The 20561-nt window shown below is 51.6% G+C and overlaps 1 protein-coding gene and 1 pseudogene across 3 annotated transcripts; both read left to right on the plus strand.

The window, feature by feature from the left end:
* Positions 1–1253: 1253 nt before the first annotated feature.
* On the plus strand, positions 1254–2126 carry LOC308436617 (small ribosomal subunit protein uS5-like; annotated as a pseudogene). Its single transcript has one exon. The product of its transcript is annotated as a small ribosomal subunit protein uS5-like (transcript).
* An 8365-nt stretch (positions 2127–10491) lies between these two features.
* AEBP1 (AE binding protein 1) lies at positions 10492–20453 on the plus strand. 2 transcript variants are annotated; one of them, XM_080914539.1, is made up of 21 exons: positions 10492–10929; positions 12484–12810; positions 13373–13444; positions 13565–13636; positions 13742–13852; positions 13927–13995; positions 14861–14938; positions 15354–15434; positions 15516–15572; positions 16117–16226; positions 16299–16438; positions 16759–16843; positions 16930–17074; positions 17178–17263; positions 17510–17633; positions 17854–18050; positions 18138–18317; positions 18714–19065; positions 19147–19286; positions 19384–19483; positions 19632–20453. In XM_080914539.1, exons 1-21 carry the CDS (start codon positions 10683–10685, stop codon positions 20228–20230), a joined length of 3372 nt encoding a protein of 1123 aa, XP_080770665.1. In that variant the 5' UTR covers positions 10492–10682; the 3' UTR covers positions 20231–20453. The 2 variants fall into 2 exon arrangements, with proteins under 2 accessions (XP_080770665.1, XP_080770666.1); XM_080914540.1 differs by having other exon boundaries at positions 15519–15572.
* Positions 20454–20561: the final 108 nt, after the last annotated feature.

Raw genomic sequence — 20561 nt, forward strand, 5'->3', positions numbered from 1 at the left:
CTAATGATACTTTGGGAACCCCTTGTCTCAGAATGAAGGAGAAGATAAAGGAAACGTGGGACAACCCCAACTCTGCCAGGAGATGCAGTGGCTGGGCCATGGAGAACTGCCTCAGGCTGAGAAAATGGATGTTTGTGTGTGAACAACTTCTTGGCCAGAAAAAGAAGTTGGAGGTGATAACCAGACAGCTTTAGGTCCTGGCATTAGACCTGGGGCACCCCAGTGTCCTGGCAAACATCCTCAGTGCTCGCACAAGTTGGGGAGCTGGGCTGGGTACCTGCAGGGTGTCTCCTTGGCTGGAGCTGGCTGCCCACTTCATGTTTTGCTTGGCTGGGCTTCTGGCTGAGCCGGCAAACAGGCAGGAATATGAGTCCCTCTACCCCACCCCCATACACACACCACAGCTGCTTATTCCACCTCTGATTTCTGCTTCCTCCTCATCAGACACTGCCTCTTTTTTTATTTTAAATATATAAATATAATATATATATATATATATATATATATATATATATATATATATATATATATATATATATATTCCTTAGATATCAGGGATCCTACTAGACACAGAGGCAAGAATATCACGTGTAGCAAAGTCTGTTAATTATTCCTTGGTATCTGTCAACTCCTTTCTTTAGAGACAGACCGGGACATCAGAAAAAAGCTGTGCTGTGCTTCCTCCCCATTTTTCATAGTAGCTGGCTGTGGCAGTGAGAGAGTTGTGAATGGAGTGAACCCGGTGCTCTGTGGAGGTTTTGTTGTTTGTCTCCTGGCTGGTGGGTTGCCTGTCTTGGGAAAGCAGGGGGAGGGGCTAGACAGGTTTGCTCTGTGAGTTTGAGGCCAGCCTGGTCTACACAGTGAGCTCCAGGACAGGGCTACGCAAAGAAACACTGTCTCAAAAGACCAAACCAAACCAATCAAACAAAAACTCAAAAAACAAACAAAAAAGCTAAAACAAAGGAACAAAAGAAACCACAAGGTAAGAGGAGTCAGAATCTCTGACCATTGTTAACAATTAGATTGCTGTACTCAGAACTCTCAGCCTAGATCTAATTTACATGAGTAAGAATTACATTACCATCATATTTTAGTTTCTACTAGACTGCTTACCACGCCCCCATCGTGAAGTCCTGGATTTGATTTACATCACTTTGCAAAAACCAGGAGTGGTTCTACCACAGGAGAAATGAAGGATGCAGGATCACAAATCTAAAGTAATCTTCGCTTCTTCTTCTTCGGGAAAACACCAAATGGCGGATGACGCCGGTGCAGCGGGAGGGCCCGGAGGACCCGGGGGCCCAGGCTTAGGAGGCCACGGCGGCTTCCTCGGAGGATTCGGCAGTCTTAGGGGCCCGCGGTCGAGGCCGAGGTCATGGTCAAGGCCTCGGGGCTCGTGGAGGTAAAGCTGAAGACAAGGAGTGGATCCCCGTCACCAAGCTGGGCCGCCTGGTTAAGGACATGAAGATCAAGTCTTTGGAGGAGATCTACCTGTTCTCCCTGCCCATTAAGGAGTCTGAGATTATCGACTTTTTCCTGGGTGCATCTCTAAAGGATGAGGTTCTGAAAACCATGCCAGTGCAGAAGCAGACCCGGGCTGGCCAGCGGACCAGGTTCAAGGCTTTCGTCGCTATTGGGGACTACAATGGTCACGTTGGTCTTGGTGTTAAGTGCTCCAAGGAGGTTGCCACTGCCATTCGAGGGGCCATTATCCTGGCCAAGCTTTCCATCGTCCCTGTGAGGAGAGGCTACTGGGGGAACAAGATTGGCAAGCCCCACACTGTCCCATGCAAGGTGACAGGCCGCTGTGGCTCTGTGCTGGTGTGTCTCATTCCTGCCCCCAGAGGCACTGGCATTGTCTCTGCTCCTGTGCCCAACAAGCTTCTGATGATGGCCGGTATAGATGACTGCTACACTTCAGCCAGAGGCTCACTGCCACCCTGGGCAACTTTGCCAAGGCCACCTTTGATGCCATCTCAAAAACGTACAGCTACTTGACCCCTGACCTCTGGAAAGAAACTGTGTTCACCAAGTCTCCTTATCAGGAATTCACTGATCATCTTGTGAAAACCCACACCAGAGTCTCTGTTCAGAGGACCCAGGCTCCAGCTGTGGCTACCACATAAGGGTTTTTATAAAAGACAAAATAAATGAACTAAGTCTGTTAAAAAAAAATAAAGTAATCTTCATCTACAGAGCATGTTCAAGGCCAGTTGTGAGCTACATGATTAAAAAAAAAATGAAGGAAGGAGGAAAGGAAGAAGGAAGGGAAGGAAGAAGGAAGGAAGGAGGAAGGAAGAAGAAGGAAGGAAGGAAGGAAGGAAGGAGGAAGGAAGGTAAGTGTGGGGCGTAGGGCACAATAGAGAGGGAGAGAGGAAAAAAGAGACATAAAACAAAAACCACTTGGTATATTTTGGGTTGATTTTTTTGTTTCATTTGTTTGTCTTTTTGAGAGCAGATCTCTCCATAACCCTGGTTGTCCTGAACCTCAGAGACCTCGGAGTCACAGAGATCTGCCTCCTGACTTACAAGTGCTGGGCTCAAAAGTATGCACCACCATGCCTGGCTTTGGTCTTTTTTTTTTTTTTTTTTTATGATTTATTTACCTTTGTTTTATGTGCATTGATATTTTGCCTGCATGCATGTCTGTACGAAGGTGTCAGATCCCTAGAACTGGAGTTACAGATGGTTGTGAGCTGCCATGTGGTTGCTGGGAATTAAACCAAGTCCTCTGGAAGAGCAGTCCGTGCTCTTAAGCACTGAGCCATCTCTCCACCCCCAAGACTTTTTATTTGTATATATATATTGTGTGGTTATTCAGCTTTCATGTATGTCTGTGCACTGAATGTGCACCTGGTCCCTCTTGGGGGCCAGAAGAAAGTATCCTTGAGACTTGAGTTATAGGTGACTGTGAGTTACTATGTGGGGGCTGGAAATAGAACCCAGGTCCTCTGGAATAACTGTCAGTCGCTTAACCACAGAGCCATTTCTCCGGTCACCTTGGTTTAAATTTAAAAAAAAAAATTATTTACGTACGAGTACTCTATCTGCTTGCACATCTGCGTGCCAGAAGAGGGCATCAGATCACATTATAGATGGTTGTGAGCCACCATGTGGTTGCTGGGAATTGAACCCAGGTCCTCTAGAAAAGTAGCCAATGCTCTTAACCTCTGAGTCATCTCTCAGCCCTTTGAGATCACTTTTATTCTTTAGGTCTTAGTGGAGAGGTTGCTTTTCTGGTGGTAGGTCTAGAGCCCAGGTCCTTTTGCATGCTGGATAAATGCTTTCTCTATAAGCTAGACATTTAAAAGGGAAGTAGAATCGAACTAACTTTTAAAATGCAGCTTCCCTACATCAAAGCATTACTGAGGCAGGCACAGACATACATACAGGCAAAACACTCATACACATAAAAACAAACATTTATTTATTTAGAGAGAGGGTTTCTCTGTGTAACCCAGCCTGTTCTGGAACTTGCTCTGTAGACCAGGCTGGTCTTGAACTCAGATCCTCCTGCCTCCTGAGTGCTACTGGTCAACTCCACCTTGTGCATGTGGGGAGAAGCATTTTTGAATGGAAGTCCAAGAAACCTGGTTTTTGGCATCTAGGCTCTAGGACCTCAGACACTGTCCCTTCTGGACATTGAGTCTTTCCAGGAACAAAACGATGTCTTTAAAAAAATAAAACAAAAAAATTTGTTTTCAGGCACAAGTGTCCAGATGTGTCTCCATGACACCTAGAACCATGACATAGAGATTTAATACTGTGTCCAGATGTGTCTCCATGACACCTAGAACCATGACAGATTTAATAGTGTGTCCAGATGTGTCTCCATGACACCTGGAACTATGACCAAGATTTAATCATGACATTTTGCCCATTTCACAGAAGAGAGAAACAGACTCAGAGATGAAGTCACTGACTCGGCACTCAGGAGGCTGAGGCAGGAGGATCCTGAGTTCTAGGCTAGCCTGGACTACATAGCAATTCCCTGTCCCAGACAAAGCATACAATGTTACACAGTGTGCCTTCACAGCAGGTTGGTCTGAGGCCACAGCTGGTTCCTGAAAGCACAGGAGGCTGTGGATGTTCAGTCTCTGGCCTAAGATGTAGATTCTTTTTCAAGCCATCTGTTTCCTTTGAAATTTCACCCTCAGGGATCTTGATTGTACACAGGGCCAAAGCTTGTATGCAATCAGGTTTTCTATCCAGGGCAAGAAATATCGACATCCTAAGCTGTCTGAAGTGAATTTTGATGAAGGTGTGTGGGGGCTGCAAATATTCATTTTGTTCATGGACCCCATTTTGAGGGGTCTCCTCCTCTCTGGCTTCACACTGGGCTGATATGTCACACTAAACTGTCACATGTCCTCTTCCCAGACCAGCAGGCTTCAGAATTACTCATCAGTACTGGATGCTTGCCCTGCCTGGATGTGGTGACCCCCCCCATTCCAGAGAGTCTCCCCACAGCTGGGCCCACTGTCTGCCCTGTGGTGAGTGGAAGGAATCCAGCACTAACTGCTCGATCAGCAGCCAGGCCCAGGGAGCCTGGACTATGGAAAATCACATGTGGTTTTCAAGTTGTTGGTAACCGAGGGGAGTGTTCTGCCAGTTGGGACAGCTAGCCGCTGCCTGGAAGAGCCAGGTTCACAGCCCAGGGAACCACCTCACTTTGTGGACTTGAGCAGCTGGGCTGCAGAGAAGGAGCTATCTCCAGATACATCCACCAGGGGAAGGAAAGGTCTGTCCTTTTCCCTTTGGTTCCTCAGAAGACCCAGTGTCCTGAAGGGACAATGACTGAGGTCCCAGAGGCCTGATGGTGAAAGCCAGGATTCTTGGACCTTTGATTTAAAAATGTTTCTTCCCAAATGTACATGGTGGTGTTGACCAGTGGATTTGGGAGCAATTGAAGAAAAGGGGCTCATAGGGCCTCAGTACACAAGGCTTTACACTTCCTCAGATGTTCCCTGAAGGAACTGTTGCCACACAGAACCCGGAAGCCTCAGGCTAATGTCTGCTGCCTAGCTCCTGGGTTCTTGTAGCCTCCTGTTCCTCACTGGATCTCTGGCCCGAAGGCCTCTGGCAGCTAAGTCTTGGTCTCTGATCAGGCTCTGGACTCAGCATCATGAGAGTGGTGCTCCAGAGCTGCAGGGAGGGCTTCCAGAAGGAAGCTGGCTCACCTGCCTTCTGTACTGGTGCTGCCGGGGACCTGTTGGCTGTTGGTGGGAGGCAACGGTATCTCTGGAGGGTGGGTGCTGTTCGGTCTCAGAAAGCTTAGCTGGGACTTTCTCTGTTGCTGATACTGATGCTGTTAGGGGAACAAATGACCTTTCCTGGGCCTTAGCTTCTCCACTCAGAAAGAAACAGATTTACTCAGCAGACTGTGCCTCAGGGCCCCACCTGGTCAGGACTTGAGCTTTCATGAGAGGTCCAAAGGCAGAATCTGGATAGCTGGTATTCCTTTACCCTCCTCCAAAGCAGCTTGGGGGTCCTTGTGTGAGTCCTTTTGTCTAGGGTCTTAGCTGTTGAGCTCCTGGAATCAGCCTTTTTCTAGCCCCAACTTTCCAAAGGAAAGTTATACATCTTTGGTGCCTGGAGTTCTGGCCATTCCCAAGCCAGTGCCCTGTTGAAAGCTCCATACATTCTATAGTGCTTTTATTTTCTGACATTTACTTATTGCAAGGGGTGGTGGTGCCACTACACGTGTGGAAATTAAAAAACAACTTGCAGGAACTGGTTCTTCCTAGGGGTAGAACTAGGCCATCAGGCTCAGTGGCAAGTGCTTTTACTCATTGAGTCAGCCATCTTGCTGCCCACTCTATAGCTACTCTTATTTTTTTTTAAGGTTTATTTATTTTTATTATATATGAGTACACTATAGCTGTCTTCAGACACACCAGAAGAGGGCATCAGATCTCATTACAGATGGCTGTGAGCCACCATGTGGTTGCTGGGATTTGAACTCAGGACCTCTGGAAGAGCAGTCAGTGCTCTTAACCACTGAGCCATCTCTCCAGCCCGTATAGCTACTCTTGAATAAATGCATAGGTAAGGACCCACATGGAGATGTGTACAAACTGCCTCGAAATCTCAAGGCAACTGGGCTGGCAGAAAGGATTGACTAGTATTATTCTGTCTTGCCCACCTGCATCCAGGCACGTTTACAGCCACGGAGATAATATTTCATCGGTTCCTTTAGGGAGTGCCACAGCATATGTCTCCTACCATGCTCTGTGAGAGGGGCACTTTCAAAGAGATGCCATTAATTACTTAGAAACTTCTTGGAAAGCCATGATATTCCTCAGACATGGAGTGTTTTAGTTACTGTTTTCTTTCTTTCTTCCTTCCTTCCTTTCTTTCTTTCTTTCTTTCTTTCTTTCTTTCTTTCTTTCTTTCTTTCTTAAGATTTGTTTATTATATATAAGTACACTGTAGCTGTCTTCAGACATACCAGAAGAGGGCATCAGATCCCATTACAGATGGCTGTGAGCCACCGTGTAGTTGCTGGCATTTGAACTCAGGACCTCTGGAAGAGCAGTCAGTGCTCTTAACCTCTGAGCCATCTCTCCAGACCTTACTTTATGGTTTTATTGCTGTGAAAAGACACCATGACCATAGCAAATCTTATAAGAAAAATATTCAAATGGCTTTAATTTAATCCACTCCCATCATGGTGACATGCGGCAGACTTGGTGCTGGAGAAGGAGCTGAGAGTTCTACATCCAAATCAGCAGGCAGGAGAGGGACACTGAGCCTGGTTTGAGCATTTGAAACCTCTAAGTCCACCCCCAGTGACACACTTCCTCTAACAAAGCCACACCCACTCTAGCAAGCCACACCTCCTAATAGTGCCACTCCCTGGTGACCAAGGAATCAAGCACATTCAGACCACCACATGGAGAATGAATAAGGAAGCTTGTGGCCACCACTGGACAAGGCAGGACTGAGATCTGAATACAGGAGAGATGGCAGAGTCACCAGCAAGCAGGAGTGGCTCTGACCCTTGTGATCAAAGTCTATCTGGTATTTCCTGGGGGCTTGAATGATCCTGCACCAATGACATATGCTGACTAGAACCTACTTGTCTGATCCAAAGGAGCAGACCCTTCCTCTTAGAGTGAACTTACCCCTTCCCATTGAAGCACAGGAGAACTAAGACCTTCCTCAATGTATGAGGAAATAGGAAATAGTACCCATCTCCGACCTTTTCCTGGATCTCTTCCTCCCACTTCTGACCCATCAGCAGCCAGCATTGACTGACTAAGCTTAGATTTATTTATTTATTTATTTATTTTAAATATTTATTTATTTAATGTATGTGAGTACTCTATCTCTCATTTCAGACACACCAGAAGAGGGCATCAGATCCCATTACAGGTGGTTGTGAGCCACCATGTGGTTGCTGGGAATTGAACTCAGGACCTCTGGAAGAGCAGTCAGTGCTCTTAACTGCTGAGCCATCTCTCCAGCCCCAGATTTATTTATTATTTATATTTTTGACACAGGGTTTCTCTGTGTAGTTCTGGCTGTCCAGAAGCTCTGTAGACCACCAGGCTGGCTTCAAACTCAAAAATCTACCTGCTTCTGTGTCCCAAGCAATTAAGGCATGTGCCACCACTTCCCAACCCACTCCTTTGATTTATTTTTAATTGTTTGTGTAGGAGTGTGTGCCTACAAGTACAAGTACATTGTGTGTACCATGTGCGTGCAGTACCCAGGGAGGCCAGAAGAGGATCAGATCTCTCCAGAACTAGAGTGGTTGTGAGCCACCATGTATGTGGGTGATGGGAACAGAAGTTGGGTCCTCTGCAAAAATAGTAAAGGCTCTTAACCACTGAGCCATCTCTCCAGCTCTTACTTATTTTTCGAAGCAGGGTCTCACTACAGAATCCAGGCTGGCCTCAAAATGGCTGTCTTCCTGCCTTGACCTTCTGAATGCTGGGATGACAGGTGTGTTTTGCCTGACCTGACCTATCATTTTCAATTTAATTTAAAATGTTGATTTCTTATCCTGCTTTTAGTGTCTCTCCTCTCCATCCCAAGAGCCTGATCCCACAATTGGCCTCTCATAACTAGGGAGTGGGTACCCTTCCTTCCATGGGGAGAGCTGATGCTGCAAAGGCAAAAGGGACTTTTGTGTCTGTTTCCATGTGACAGCTGTGCTTATGAACATCAGTTCTCTTTGCCTTTGACCCAACCTTAGTCTCTCTGTCCTGAGGCTTCCCTCTGGCGGGAGCACACATGGCAGATGTTCCAAGCCCTCAGAGGTGCAGACTACACAGACATAGTGCAGGACCAGAGGCTGGGGTGTCCCCATCGAACAACCTCTGTTCTCCCAGGAACTCTCCTTCTACCTCCGCGGCACTGAAAAAAAAAAAAAAAAAAAAAAAAAAAAAAAAAAAACTGAAGGACACCTTCCTTCTCTCAGGCCAGCCCAGTGCTGTTGTGTGATCCCTTGGATAGACCCTAATGCATTCACATAGAAAGCTGGAGTTGGGAGGGAGGGGAGTTACTGACCTGTCTAGCAGGCCTCAGGAGAACACTTGGACGTGGATAGGGAGTGCTCCTGGTCACGGAAGCCACCAGCCTCCCAGTTCCTCAGGGCTCTCCTCATAGGCTCTGGCTTCTCTGGTTATCCTCTTACCCCAGATATGTGGGCCCAGGTCAAAAGGACTTCCCGAGGATGGGATCCCCCGGGGAGGAACACCAGCCTGAAGTTATGTTCCTACCCACCTTTGTGGACTTTCACCGTGGAGACCTCACCACCTCAGGTCTCACAGGCTCCTCTGCTTACATTCCTGTCAGTGACTCACTGAGGCCCAGGAAAAGGCTCTCTAGACCTTAGGGGATTTTTTTTTTCTTTCCATATTTGAAATGGCTTCTGTTTTCCCTGGCAGAGAATATCCAGCCCAAATTCAGTCTAAGTATGACCCATTCCTCAGGAAGTGCCCCTCATGCATCCTGTGGCCTCCTTAGCATGACACACTGGACCCGACTGGGGGCACGAAGGCACGAAAGCCAGTTCCCAGCATAATGATTCAGAGGATGAGAGTGGGTGAGGCTTGCTTCACTCGTGCTGCCACAACCAAGCTGAAGTCTCTTATGGGGAGGCCTAACGCTGAGAGGAATGTCCTGGGATGGGGGAGGGGAGCAAAGTGCATGAGGACCAACAGCCTGTGGGATGCTAGGCACAGCACAACGTGATCCATTTAATATGCACACAGTAAGTTGTGGACACAGAAGTCCCCTGCTGAAATCAGATGGTTATGAGGGCAGAGATGGAATAGTTCCCCCCCTCCCCCCCAGGGAACAGTTCTTGGCAGAGTATCCCTGCTTCCTCAAGGAGAGCCAGAAAGGGGACTGCTGGGAGGGGGCTCATCTACTCCCAGAGAGCAGTGGGGGTACAGAGCCTAGCACCTGAAAATCTCCCAGTTTTTCTACCTACTCATGCAAGCTGGGGAGGGTCAGGATGAGAGATTGGGGAGGTGGGGTCCTGTTGGTGTTTCTTGACCTGTTTTTTTTTTTTTTTCTTCCAGCTGAGATGTAGACTCCCCTGTGTCAATCACCCTGGGGTCCCCATTCTGCACTGCGTCAGAGTGTCTCCCCGCCTTGGTTGAAAACTGCCTGCCATTGACCTGGACCTATGGATACAAGTCCACTTTCACACCTGAATCCTTCGGTGGTAAATGCTCTGGCATTTCTGGGCTTAGCTGTGCCGGCCATAAGAACCAGCCAACGTTTATCTTCTAGAAGCTAGGGGCAGACACCTTGGCACTTGGACTGATGTATTTTGGGATGCTCTGAGGCTCTACATACCCTCTGGGCTTGTGTGGTAGCTGACGCCATTGTAAACAATCTGTTGTTGTTTTAGCTGATTCTGGTTAGAGGAAGGAGAGAAATAGCTATGACTCCACATTGGGACCTGAGACCTGAGTTCTGGAGTGGTTGGGATGCTGAGAACAGTTTTTCACAGCCTCCCTCGGAAAAAAAAAACTGGCTCCAAAGATCTGTGATGTTGGTGATATCTGAACGAAGGTGATACCTGCTCCAGCACACAGCAGGTGACACTTAGAAGAACTAACCTCCAGAGAGTGGGAAGTAGGGGATCACCAGTACCCTCAGGGCTTCCTCCCTCCCTCTGCTAGCAAGCTTCGGGGCTCGGGCTCGGAGCAGAGGGCACGGGTCTCCTTAGACTCCGCACATTTCCTTCCCCATAACTCTATATTCTCTTCTCTTCTCCCAGGCCTTCCTTCCCCCTAGGCGCCCTGCACCCAGACCCTCTAAGCTGGGCGCTGACGTTGCTATTAGTCGGGGCTCCGTGCTGCTCCGCCTCCCTCCCCCGCAGTCCCCGGTCCAAGGCCAGCTCCTCCTCCTCCCCCTCCGGAAACCCGAAGCCCCCACCCTGGCCGGGCCGTCGCAAGCGCCTCTGGAGGGCGGTCCGCGTGAGAGCTAGCCACGCGGGGTAGGAGCGCCCAGTTGCTGCCGGAGCTGGGCTCGCCAGAACTTCTCCCGGAGGCCCCTGCCCTCCTTGAATCGCCCTCTCCCGCCCCTTTCTGGATACCCTCGACGTCCACGTTGCTCCTCAGGGTTCCTCGGGTCCTTTTCAGCCCCCACGCGGGGCGCCGCCCCTACCACCCAAGTCCCTGCTCGAGCCCACCCGGCTCTCGCGCGTGCCCAGAGCCATGGCTGCGGTGCGCTCCGCATCCCTCCTCTGCGGCCTCCTGGCACTGCTGGCGCTGTGCCCCGAGGGAAGCCCACAGACGGTGCTAACGGACGACGAGATCCAGGAGTTCCTCGAAGGCTTCCTTTCGGAGCTGGAGACCCAGTCCCCGCCCCGGGAGGACGACGTGGAAGCCCAGCCACTTCCCGAACCCACCCAGCGTGCCCGCAAATCCAAGGCAGGCGGCAAGCCACGGGCAGATGCAGAAGGTGAGAACTTGGTGGCATGGGTGACCATGGCCTCAAGTGAGCATACAGGGGCTCTGGAGGGTCTAGCCACTTACCATGTGAGAAACGTCTCTCTGGAGACAAGGCAACACAGTGCCAGGTGGTTCTACCTTAGAGTTTGGAGACCTGGAGGTATCCACAGCATAGGGTGGTACTGGATTTTTGAGGTTCTGAGGATACAGTCACCCAAGTTGTTCATCCCCAGGTCTCAAGAGAATGTAGGTTTGGGCGGGAGGGGAATTAAGATTCACCTCCCTGTTGTTCGAACTGGCCCTAGTCTGTTAGTGGCAAGCTTCAAGCCTAGGCATCTGCCTGTCTCCTCTCCCACAGGAACACACAGGCACGGGAAGGGGGGTGAGGAAGACTTCCAGGTGAAAGTGGGCAGTCTGAGATGGTCAGCGAGGTGATAGCATCCTAGAGGCATGTAACCCCGAGCCTCTTATGTAATCAGTTGTTGTAAATCTTAGCTGTTTTCCATGGCCCTCTGGAGAGTGGCAAAGAATCTTGTGATCTCTCTCCCAGGAGACTGTGAGGCACCATTCATCATCATTCCTGAGGTCAGCCACTCCTCCTCGGGTCCTCACTGCTGTACATCTGTCCTGCTCTCCCTACCCCTCACCTCCCTGCGCGCTTTGCCTCCAGCAACCAAGACTTTCTGGACATTGCCAAGTGACCTTGCTTCTGCGGCATGTTTTGCAATGTTCCCTGTGTTTCAGCCAATTGCCTATGTGTTTCCCATCCACCATTAAATTAAATTAAATTAAATTCTCGGCAGCATTTGCAGCTCCTAGAGTGCTAGGAGGGTGGCCCCTGATGCTAGACTTCTCTGAGAAGAGCCAGCACCAAGAACTACCAACCTCCCTGTACCTCTGTCCTTGATGTGGTACCCGGGACCTCCTGTTGGTTCTGGGCTTCAACTGGAACCGGTTTAGACTTCAAGACCTACTGAGTGCCTGCCTGCCTTCCTCCCTTGGGACAGTGCTAGGGAACCAAACCTAGGGCCTTCCAAATACCAGAACACTGACTGCTTTAGTACAGAATGACACCCCCCAGCCTGACTTGAGTGTCTCTTGGAAGCTTTTCTCCCCGCGAAGAGGCTCTAGGAAGGCCAAACCGTGTTCTTTAATTTGCCTGGCAGTTTGCTTGGGTAGCCTTGCTCTTTCAGGCTTTTCCCTGGACCTTCGATGCCTGGCACAGAACTGTGATCCAGGACTAGGCAGATGTATGAAAATGCAGATTATGAGGGACCCTGGTGGAGGTTTTGGCAGATGGAGATTTCTCTCTGGATATTGTGCCCCGAACTCAGCACGTCAGAGCAGGCAAGGGTTGCTACTAATCACGATGGATGGCCAGACAGGGGGCCCAGACAAGAATCTCAACCTACCACTTGAGCAAGTGGTTAATCTCAGTTTCCTGATCTGTACCAGACCAGGGACTGACAGGTGCTCTCACACCAGGCTCTGGACTTCCAGGGGGACCACGAGGGCACACAGATCTGGCTTTGATTGTCTGTTCCTGTGTCTTCATCCTTGACAGTACCTCCAGAAAAGAAGAAAGACAAAGAGAAGAAAGGAAAGAAGGACAAAGATCCCAAGGCCACAAAACACCTGGAGGGCTCTACCAGGCCCACCAAGAAACCAAAGGAGAAGCCACCCAAGGCCACCAAGAAGCCCAAAGAGAAGCCACCCAAGGCCACCAAGAAGCCCAAAGAGAAGCCACCCAAAGCCACCAAGAAGCCTAAGGAGAAGCCACCCAAGGCCACTAAGAGGCCCTCGGCAGGAAAGAGGTTTTCAACCATGGCCCCCTTAGAAACGCTAGAGTGGCCAACCTCCAACCCCAGCACCAAGGAGCTACCAGAGAGAGGTTTGTAGCAGGATCCCTGGGGCTCTGACCTCTTTGAGGACAAAGAGATGAGGAGAGATTCGTGGGACCTTAAGACAAGGGAACTTTGAGGTCTCATCATGAACTTGGTCGCTTTCTCAGTGACGGTCTGTTAATGCTACTCTTGGGCAGGGAGAAAGCTTGGGAGTTTATAGGTGAGAGCTCTGTGCCCCAGTCCCTCCTGCTTTCCTCTGGTGGCATCAGCTTCTCGGTGAGCGCTCCCACAAACAGCAGCATAGCTCTCTAGCCTCAGGGTACACTAGGACTATACTACATCCCAAGGACTCTGGGATAATAGATACTGTCATCATAGTCGGGGATCAAGTAGATATGACTACAGTTGGAGGGGGGTGCAACAGGGGCTTAGAGGTGGATCTGTGGAGGTAAAGTAGAAGTGAGCTTCCTATGTTCCTTGGAGTGAGCTCTGGTCTTAGGAGGGTACCAATAGCATCTACAAAGACTCTGATGCATTGTGGTCGGAAGCTCTCAAGGTGGTCTGGGTAGGCACCCCTGTCCATCCGTTCTTTGGACTTCTGTGTTGTAGGAAGAACCTTCCCAAATTCCTGGCAGGGTCAAGGAGAGGAGACCCAGGTGGAGGCCAAGCAGCACCGGCCGGGTGAGTAGCTGTCATCTCTGTATTTCAGGGTGACCTGCCATTCAGCCCTACTACACTGAGAGGTTTCCTGGACTGGGCCTTGGCAGGGTTGTCACTAGGCCACTGTTATCTTCCTCTCAGAACCAGAGGACGAGACCGAGATGCCCACACTGGACTACAATGACCAGATCGAGCGAGAAGACTATGAGGACTGTGAGTAAGGCCTCCACCTGGGCGAGGAGTAGACTCTGGCCTGGCTGTGAGGAGTCAACCTGAGGCCCACCCAGCACAGCTGCTCAGAATCTGTCTCCCTCTTAGTCGAATACATCCGGCGCCAGAAGCAGCCCAGACCGACACCCAGCAGGAAGAGGCTCTGGCCAGAGCGCCCTGAGGAGAAGACCGAAGAGCCAGAGGAAAGGAAGGAAGTTGGTAGGATGGGAGGCCATAGATTGGGGATGGGGTAAAGAGAGAGACCCTGGCTCACTCTTACCTTACCTCCACAGATCCACCTATGAAGCCCCTCCTGCCCCCTGACTATGGGGATAGCTACTTGATCCCCAACTATGATGACTGTGAGTATCTACACCTCTAAGTCCTTAGATGCGGGCAGATGGACATGTGGGGTGGAAATTGTAGTCAAGACACTGGGCTTTCTCTGCCTACATTTCTGGCTCTCGACTTTGCACTTGTCCCCCACTAGGGGTATCTCTAGGTCTCTTAGCCCTGTTTCCCTATGTGGGCATCTGCCTTCTCCAGTAGGGTTGGCTCACAACTGGGCCAGTTTTCCTGGAGGCCCCCTGGCACCAGGGACCCCAGGCTAAGCTGTTACCAGGACCCCAAAGATCATGCAGGCCACAAAAAACCCCAGGGGAGAGACACCCTACTGGACCTGAAGACCAAAACCCTGTGCCATTCAGGCCAATAGAGGAGAAACAGAAACTAAGGGGAAAACATCTAAAAAGCTCCCATCCAACAATGATAAAAGTCGGATATCAGCGTCTAACCCTATAACAACTGCAAGACCCAGATGGCTGAAGGCCAGCCTCAAAACACAACAGCCAGGGAAATATGGCACTAGCAGAACCTACTGCCTACTACAGCAAGCCAGGGATGGCCTAACAAAGCTGAAGCACAAGAAAATGACTTTAAATCCAAGGGGCTTGACTGATGACCTCGGCACACTCCTTTTCCGGATCCCTTCAAAGCTCTTCCTTTCTGAGCGCTGGACTTGTACAGGTCCTTACCACTTCCCTGCCATTACTGTTAATGTCTTTATCCCTGGCTTCAGCCCAGATGGCAAAGCCTGACTCCTCTTGGCCACAAATGGCATAGCTGCCACCCAGGCACATGTCTTATCCTGGTGCCACTCTCCACCCATCTTTGGAGCCCGGGCCAGCATAGGATTAGAGCCAGCTAACCCAGACTTTCTTTCTACAGTGGACTATTACTTCCCCCATCCTCCACCACAGAAGCCTGATGTTGGACAAGAGGTGGATGAAGAAAAGAAGGAGATGAGTGAGTCAGAGCAGGCAGATAGCATAGCAGGCTACCTCCTGAGGCCAGATGTGTCTACCAGATGTGCCCCCAGCTCAACTTGAATCCCTCTGTCCTCTGTTCAGCCTGATAATTATCTGCATACTCCAGGCTCAGTCTGACCCCTCCCCACATGTTCTCAGGTCAGCCTGACCCTCGTGCATCCCCAGCTTAGCCTGAACCCTACTCCATAGCCCCAGCTCAGCCAGATCTTTCCTGCTTGCTTTTAGGTCAGCCTGACCCTCATGTACCCCTAACTCAATCTGATCCTTCCTTATGCCCAGCTCAACCTGACATCCCTCCCCCATGATTATCCAGTTCAGCCTGCCCCCCCCCCCCCACTCCAGGCCTGGGTCCAACCTGACTGGTATCTTTTTTTTTATCTTACATGCCCCAGAGAAGCCCAAAAAGGAGGGCAGTAGCCCCAAGGAGGACACAGAGGACAAGTGGGCTGTGGAGAAAAACAAGGACCCCAAAGGTGCATGGCCATTCCCCATGGGGAAGCATTTGGCTTTTGATGCTGTAGGCCCTTGGTTTTAGCTCCTCCCTTTGTTGTTAGCAGGGCCCCGGAAGGGCGAGGAGCTGGAGGAAGAGTGGGCTCCAGTGGAGAAAATCAGTGAGTAGGGCGACGCGAGGGTGAGGACCTACTCAGGACCATACATAGGACCAGATTTCCTGGTGCAGCTTTGACCCCCAGAAGCCCACATTGTATGGAGGGCCTCATGAGCTGAAGACAGTCTTTTTCAGCTTCATGCATGCTCTGGCCTGAGGCTGACCTTCTTGCAGGGGCAGGTGTTGGGGGCTTGGAGGGACAGAACTTGTTATCCAGTGACTGGGTGATGGGATGAGGGCAGGGCCTCAGGGAGGGAAGGAGGTCCCCAGCTGCCTTTATAGGTTTCATTTTGAAGCCAGTGTGCAAATGGTCTCATCTGGGTGAACTCCCTGGGGACTTGGGTCTTATCATTAGTCAGGGGCTCATCAGCTCTTTCTTTAGATGGCAGCTAATGCAGAGGAAACAGGTTTGGGGCAGTTAGGCTTCTGGCCTGATCTGAGTCAACTGCCATTCACATGTAAGGGGTACGGGCCATAGGATTGTTGGCTCTGGATTAATGGAGGGAGGCTGAGTCCCTGAGCCGCTAGCCCAAGGTGTACATTTGCAGAGTGCCCACCTATTGGGATGGAGTCACACCGCATCGAAGACAACCAGATCCGAGCCTCCTCCATGCTGCGCCACGGCCTCGGAGCCCAGCGGGGCCGGCTCAACATGCAGGTGGGTGAGCGGACCGTCCGTCTGGCCATGGGCAAGGGTTCGTCTGCCCGTGCTCAGCCTCCCCTCTGACAGGCTGGTGTCAACGAAGACGACTACTATGACGGGGCGTGGTGTGCTGAGGACGAGTCACAGACCCAGTGGATTGAGGTGGACACCCGAAGGGCGACTCGGTTCACAGGCGTCATCACTCAGGGCCGGGACTCCAGCATCCAGTATGTGGTGGGCTCCTAGGCAGCGGGCAGGGTCCCTAGCACCATGTGGCGCATTCCAGACAGCCCTTGACCTGAATGAACTGGGAAGGCCCAAAAATATCAATGAGGGCCCAACCAAGTGTCCACCTCTCAGTCACGGCTACTCGGTCTACATGTCCAGATGGGCAGACAAGCTTTGCAACAGCAACTGCCCATGGCCAAACAGTCACAGAATCTGGCTCCAGAGATCTGGACCATTCTCCATAGCCCTGTTAGCCCAGAAGTTGGTCTCGGGGCATTACCTCGGGTGAGAGCAGCTTCGTCTTGTGTCTGTTCCACAGTGACGACTTCGTGACTACCTTCTTCGTGGGCTTCAGCAATGACAGCCAGACCTGGGTGATGTACACCAACGGCTATGAGGAAATGGTGGGTGTCAGAGAGCTGCTCATGTTTGGACCGGGGAGGACCCTTGGGAGAGGCAGGGTGGGACACGGAGGCTTGCTTCTCTCCAGACCTTCCATGGGAATGTGGATAAGGACACCCCTGTGCTGAGCGAGCTCCCCGAGCCAGTTGTAGCTCGTTTCATCCGCATCTATCCGCTCACCTGGAACGGTAGCCTGTGCATGCGCCTGGAGGTGTTAGGCTGTCCCGTGACCCGTGAGTGAAGGGGGCTGCCTGTGATTTTGGGGGTAGCTGCGTGTGATTTGGGTGTAGACCAAAGGGCAACCGATCCAGGCCCTGTATGCCTGCTCTTCTGCAGCTGTCTACAGCTACTATGCACAGAACGAGGTGGTGACCACCGACAGCCTGGACTTCCGGCACCACAGCTACAAGGATATGCGCCAGGTTAGGAACCCCAGTTACAGGCTGGGATGGGCCACGCCAGGGTATGGGAGAGCTTAAACTTAGCCCTGTTCTTACTATTCCAAAGGCATAGTCTTCCCTCAAGGGGTCTGGGTCACCCCTTGCTCTAGGGAGGAAACTGGAGCCTGGAGGTATCTGAGAGGGGCTGGAGTTACCTGCTCTTCCTGTAGAACCCATCTTGGGAGCAGGAGGATCCTGGTCAGTGACGCCCTATCTCCTCCCTGGCAGCTGATGAAGGTGGTGAACGAGGAGTGTCCTACAATTACCCGCACATATAGCCTGGGCAAGAGTTCACGAGGGCTCAAGATCTATGCAATGGAAATCTCGGACAACCCTGGGGAGCATGAACTGGGTGAGAGCCGGAGGACACTGTTCTAACCAACGCCCAGAGCACCAGGGTCCTGCACAGCTGTACAGTGGATATGCCCACTCACCGTCTCCTGCCTGACTTGGAGACCCTAGGGATCCGGGCTTGCCTTGCTGAGCACCATAAGCCTCAGCTTGCCTCCAGACCTTTTGGGTGCAACTGGGCTTGCCAGGCTCAGTGCTTTTGGTGGCTCCTGTCTTTGCAGGAGAGCCTGAGTTCCGATACACAGCTGGGATCCATGGCAACGAGGTGCTAGGCCGAGAGCTCCTGTTACTGCTCATGCAGTACCTGTGCCGCGAGTACCGTGATGGGAACCCCAGAGTACGAAATCTGGTGCAGGACACACGCATCCACCTGGTGCCATCGCTGAACCCTGACGGCTATGAGGTGGCAGCACAGATGGTGCGTGGTGGGTGAGGGGTGGGAAGAGATTGGAGGCATGGGCTCCCTGACTCTCCATCCCATAGTGACCTATGGTTTTCCTCACAGGGCTCAGAGTTTGGGAACTGGGCACTGGGGCTGTGGACTGAGGAGGGCTTTGACATCTTCGAGGACTTCCCAGATCTCAACTCTGTGCTCTGGGCAGCTGAGGAGAAGAAATGGGTCCCCTACAGGGTCCCGAACAATAACTTGCCAATCCCTGAGCGGTACCTGTCTCCAGATGCCACGGTGAGAGGCGTTTCTTGGCTTGCTGGATGGTGGCAGGCTTGCAGGGAGGGGATGTTGGGGTGTGGGTTGCTGACAGGAATCTGAGGGGCTGGCACAGAGACTCTGGAGGGCAAGAGGAAGACTCAGAGGGCCATAGATAGGGTGTAATGTGGTGCTTACAGAGGAATGGAGGCATGGCTTCTTTCATTTATTTTTAAATATTTATTATATGTAAGTACACTGTCGCTGTCTTCAGACACACCAGAAGAGGGCATCAGATCTCATTACAGATGGTTGTGAGCCACCCTGTAGCTGCTGGGAATTGAACTCAGGAACTCTGGAAGAGCAGTCAGTGCTCTTAACCACTGAGCCATCTCTCCAGCCTGGGACATGGCTTTATGTACCACTCATTCCTAGGTATCCACAGAAGTCCGGGCCATCATTTCTTGGATGGAGAAGAACCCCTTTGTGCTGGGTGCAAATCTGAATGGTGGCGAGCGGCTTGTATCTTACCCCTATGACATGGCCCGGACACCTAGCCAGGAGCAGCTGTTGGCCGCAGCACTGGCAGCTGCCCGTGGAGAAGATGATGAGGAGGCATCTGAGACCCAGGAGACTCCAGATCATGCCATTTTCCGCTGGCTGGCCATCTCCTTTGCCTCTGCCCATCTCACCATGACTGAGCCCTACCGGGGAGGGTGCCAGGCCCAGGACTACACCAACGGCATGGGCATTGTCAATGGGGCCAAGTGGAATCCTCGGACTGGGAGTAAGTCAGCCTGCAAGAGCCTGGGAAAGGCGGGTGGAAGAGATGGGGAGAGGGTGACCACAGGTCTGCATGTCTGCTCAGCTTTCAACGACTTCAGCTACCTGCATACGAACTGCCTGGAACTCTCTATATACCTGGGCTGTGACAAGTTCCCCCACGAGAGCGAGCTGCCCCGAGAGTGGGAGAACAACAAAGAAGCATTGCTCACCTTCATGGAGCAGGTGGGATGACCTGGGCTGCACAGAGGTGGGGTGAAGCTTGGGAGGGGTGCAGACATTGAATCTCTATGTGGGTTTCCACCGCGTCTCCCTTTTGAAGGTGCACCGTGGCATTAAGGGTGTGGTGACGGATGAGCAAGGCATTCCCATTGCCAATGCTACCATCTCTGTGAGTGGCATCAACCATGGCGTGAAGACAGGTACTTCGAATGTACTTTTTAAAAGGGTCTCACCATGTGTAGCAAGTCTCTGGCCTTCTGGACCATACCTAAGATGTTGGCTTGCCCAGGACTAGGGAGGGCAGGGCTGGGAGACCCTGGGACAATCAGGCCCATCTTCCCTATACAGCAAGTGGAGGCGACTACTGGCGCATTCTGAACCCGGGTGAGTACCGTGTGACAGCTCACGCAGAGGGCTACACCTCGAGTTCCAAGATCTGCAATGTGGACTACGATATCGGGGCCACCCAGTGCAACTTCATCCTGGCTCGCTCCAACTGGAAGCGCATTCGGGAGATCCTGGCTATGAACGGGAACCGTCCCATTCTCCGAGTTGACCCCTCACGACCAATGACGCCCCAGCAGCGGCGCATGCAGCAGCGCCGTCTACAGTACCGGCTCCGGATGAGGGAACAGATGCGGCTGCGTCGCCTCAATTCTACCATGGGCCCTGCCACGAGCCCCACTCCTGCCCTCACACCTCCCCCTTCCCCCACACCAGGCATTACCTCGAGGCTGTGGGAGCTTCTACCCACTACCACTGCAGGCTGGGGAGAATCAGAGACTGAGACCTATACAGAAGTAGTGACAGAGTTGGAGACAGAGTATGGGACTGATCTGGAGGGGGAGGAGGAGGAAATGGAGGGGGAGGAGGAAGAGACGGACACAGGGCTCATATTTCCAGTCTCAACAGTGGAGACCTACACAGTAAACTTTGGGGACTTCTGAGACTGAGATCCCAAAGCCGTAGCCCAATTCAAACTAAAGCAGCATTTCCCAAGCCTGTGGTAGACACATAGCCATCAGATGCTCCTGGGTGGGCGCCACTACCCCAGTGTGGGACATCAAAGCCACCGGCACCAAAACCAGAGTTTGTGCAGAAGCCCCAGCTCTACCTGCCAGCCTTTGAGGAGGGGCCGGCAAGGATGCCAACGTCACACCAATAAAACAAGCTCACGACACCACCTTCCCCTGTTCTGACTGCTGGACAAGAGGCTGGCTTGCTGGGTGTTCTCCCTGTCTGTCCCATCCCACACACTACAGGTTCAGACCTATAGAA

The sequence above is a fragment of the Micromys minutus genome (assembly GCF_963924665.1).
Source record: "Micromys minutus genome assembly, chromosome: 1".
In the NCBI taxonomy this organism is placed as follows: domain Eukaryota; kingdom Metazoa; phylum Chordata; class Mammalia; order Rodentia; family Muridae; genus Micromys; species Micromys minutus.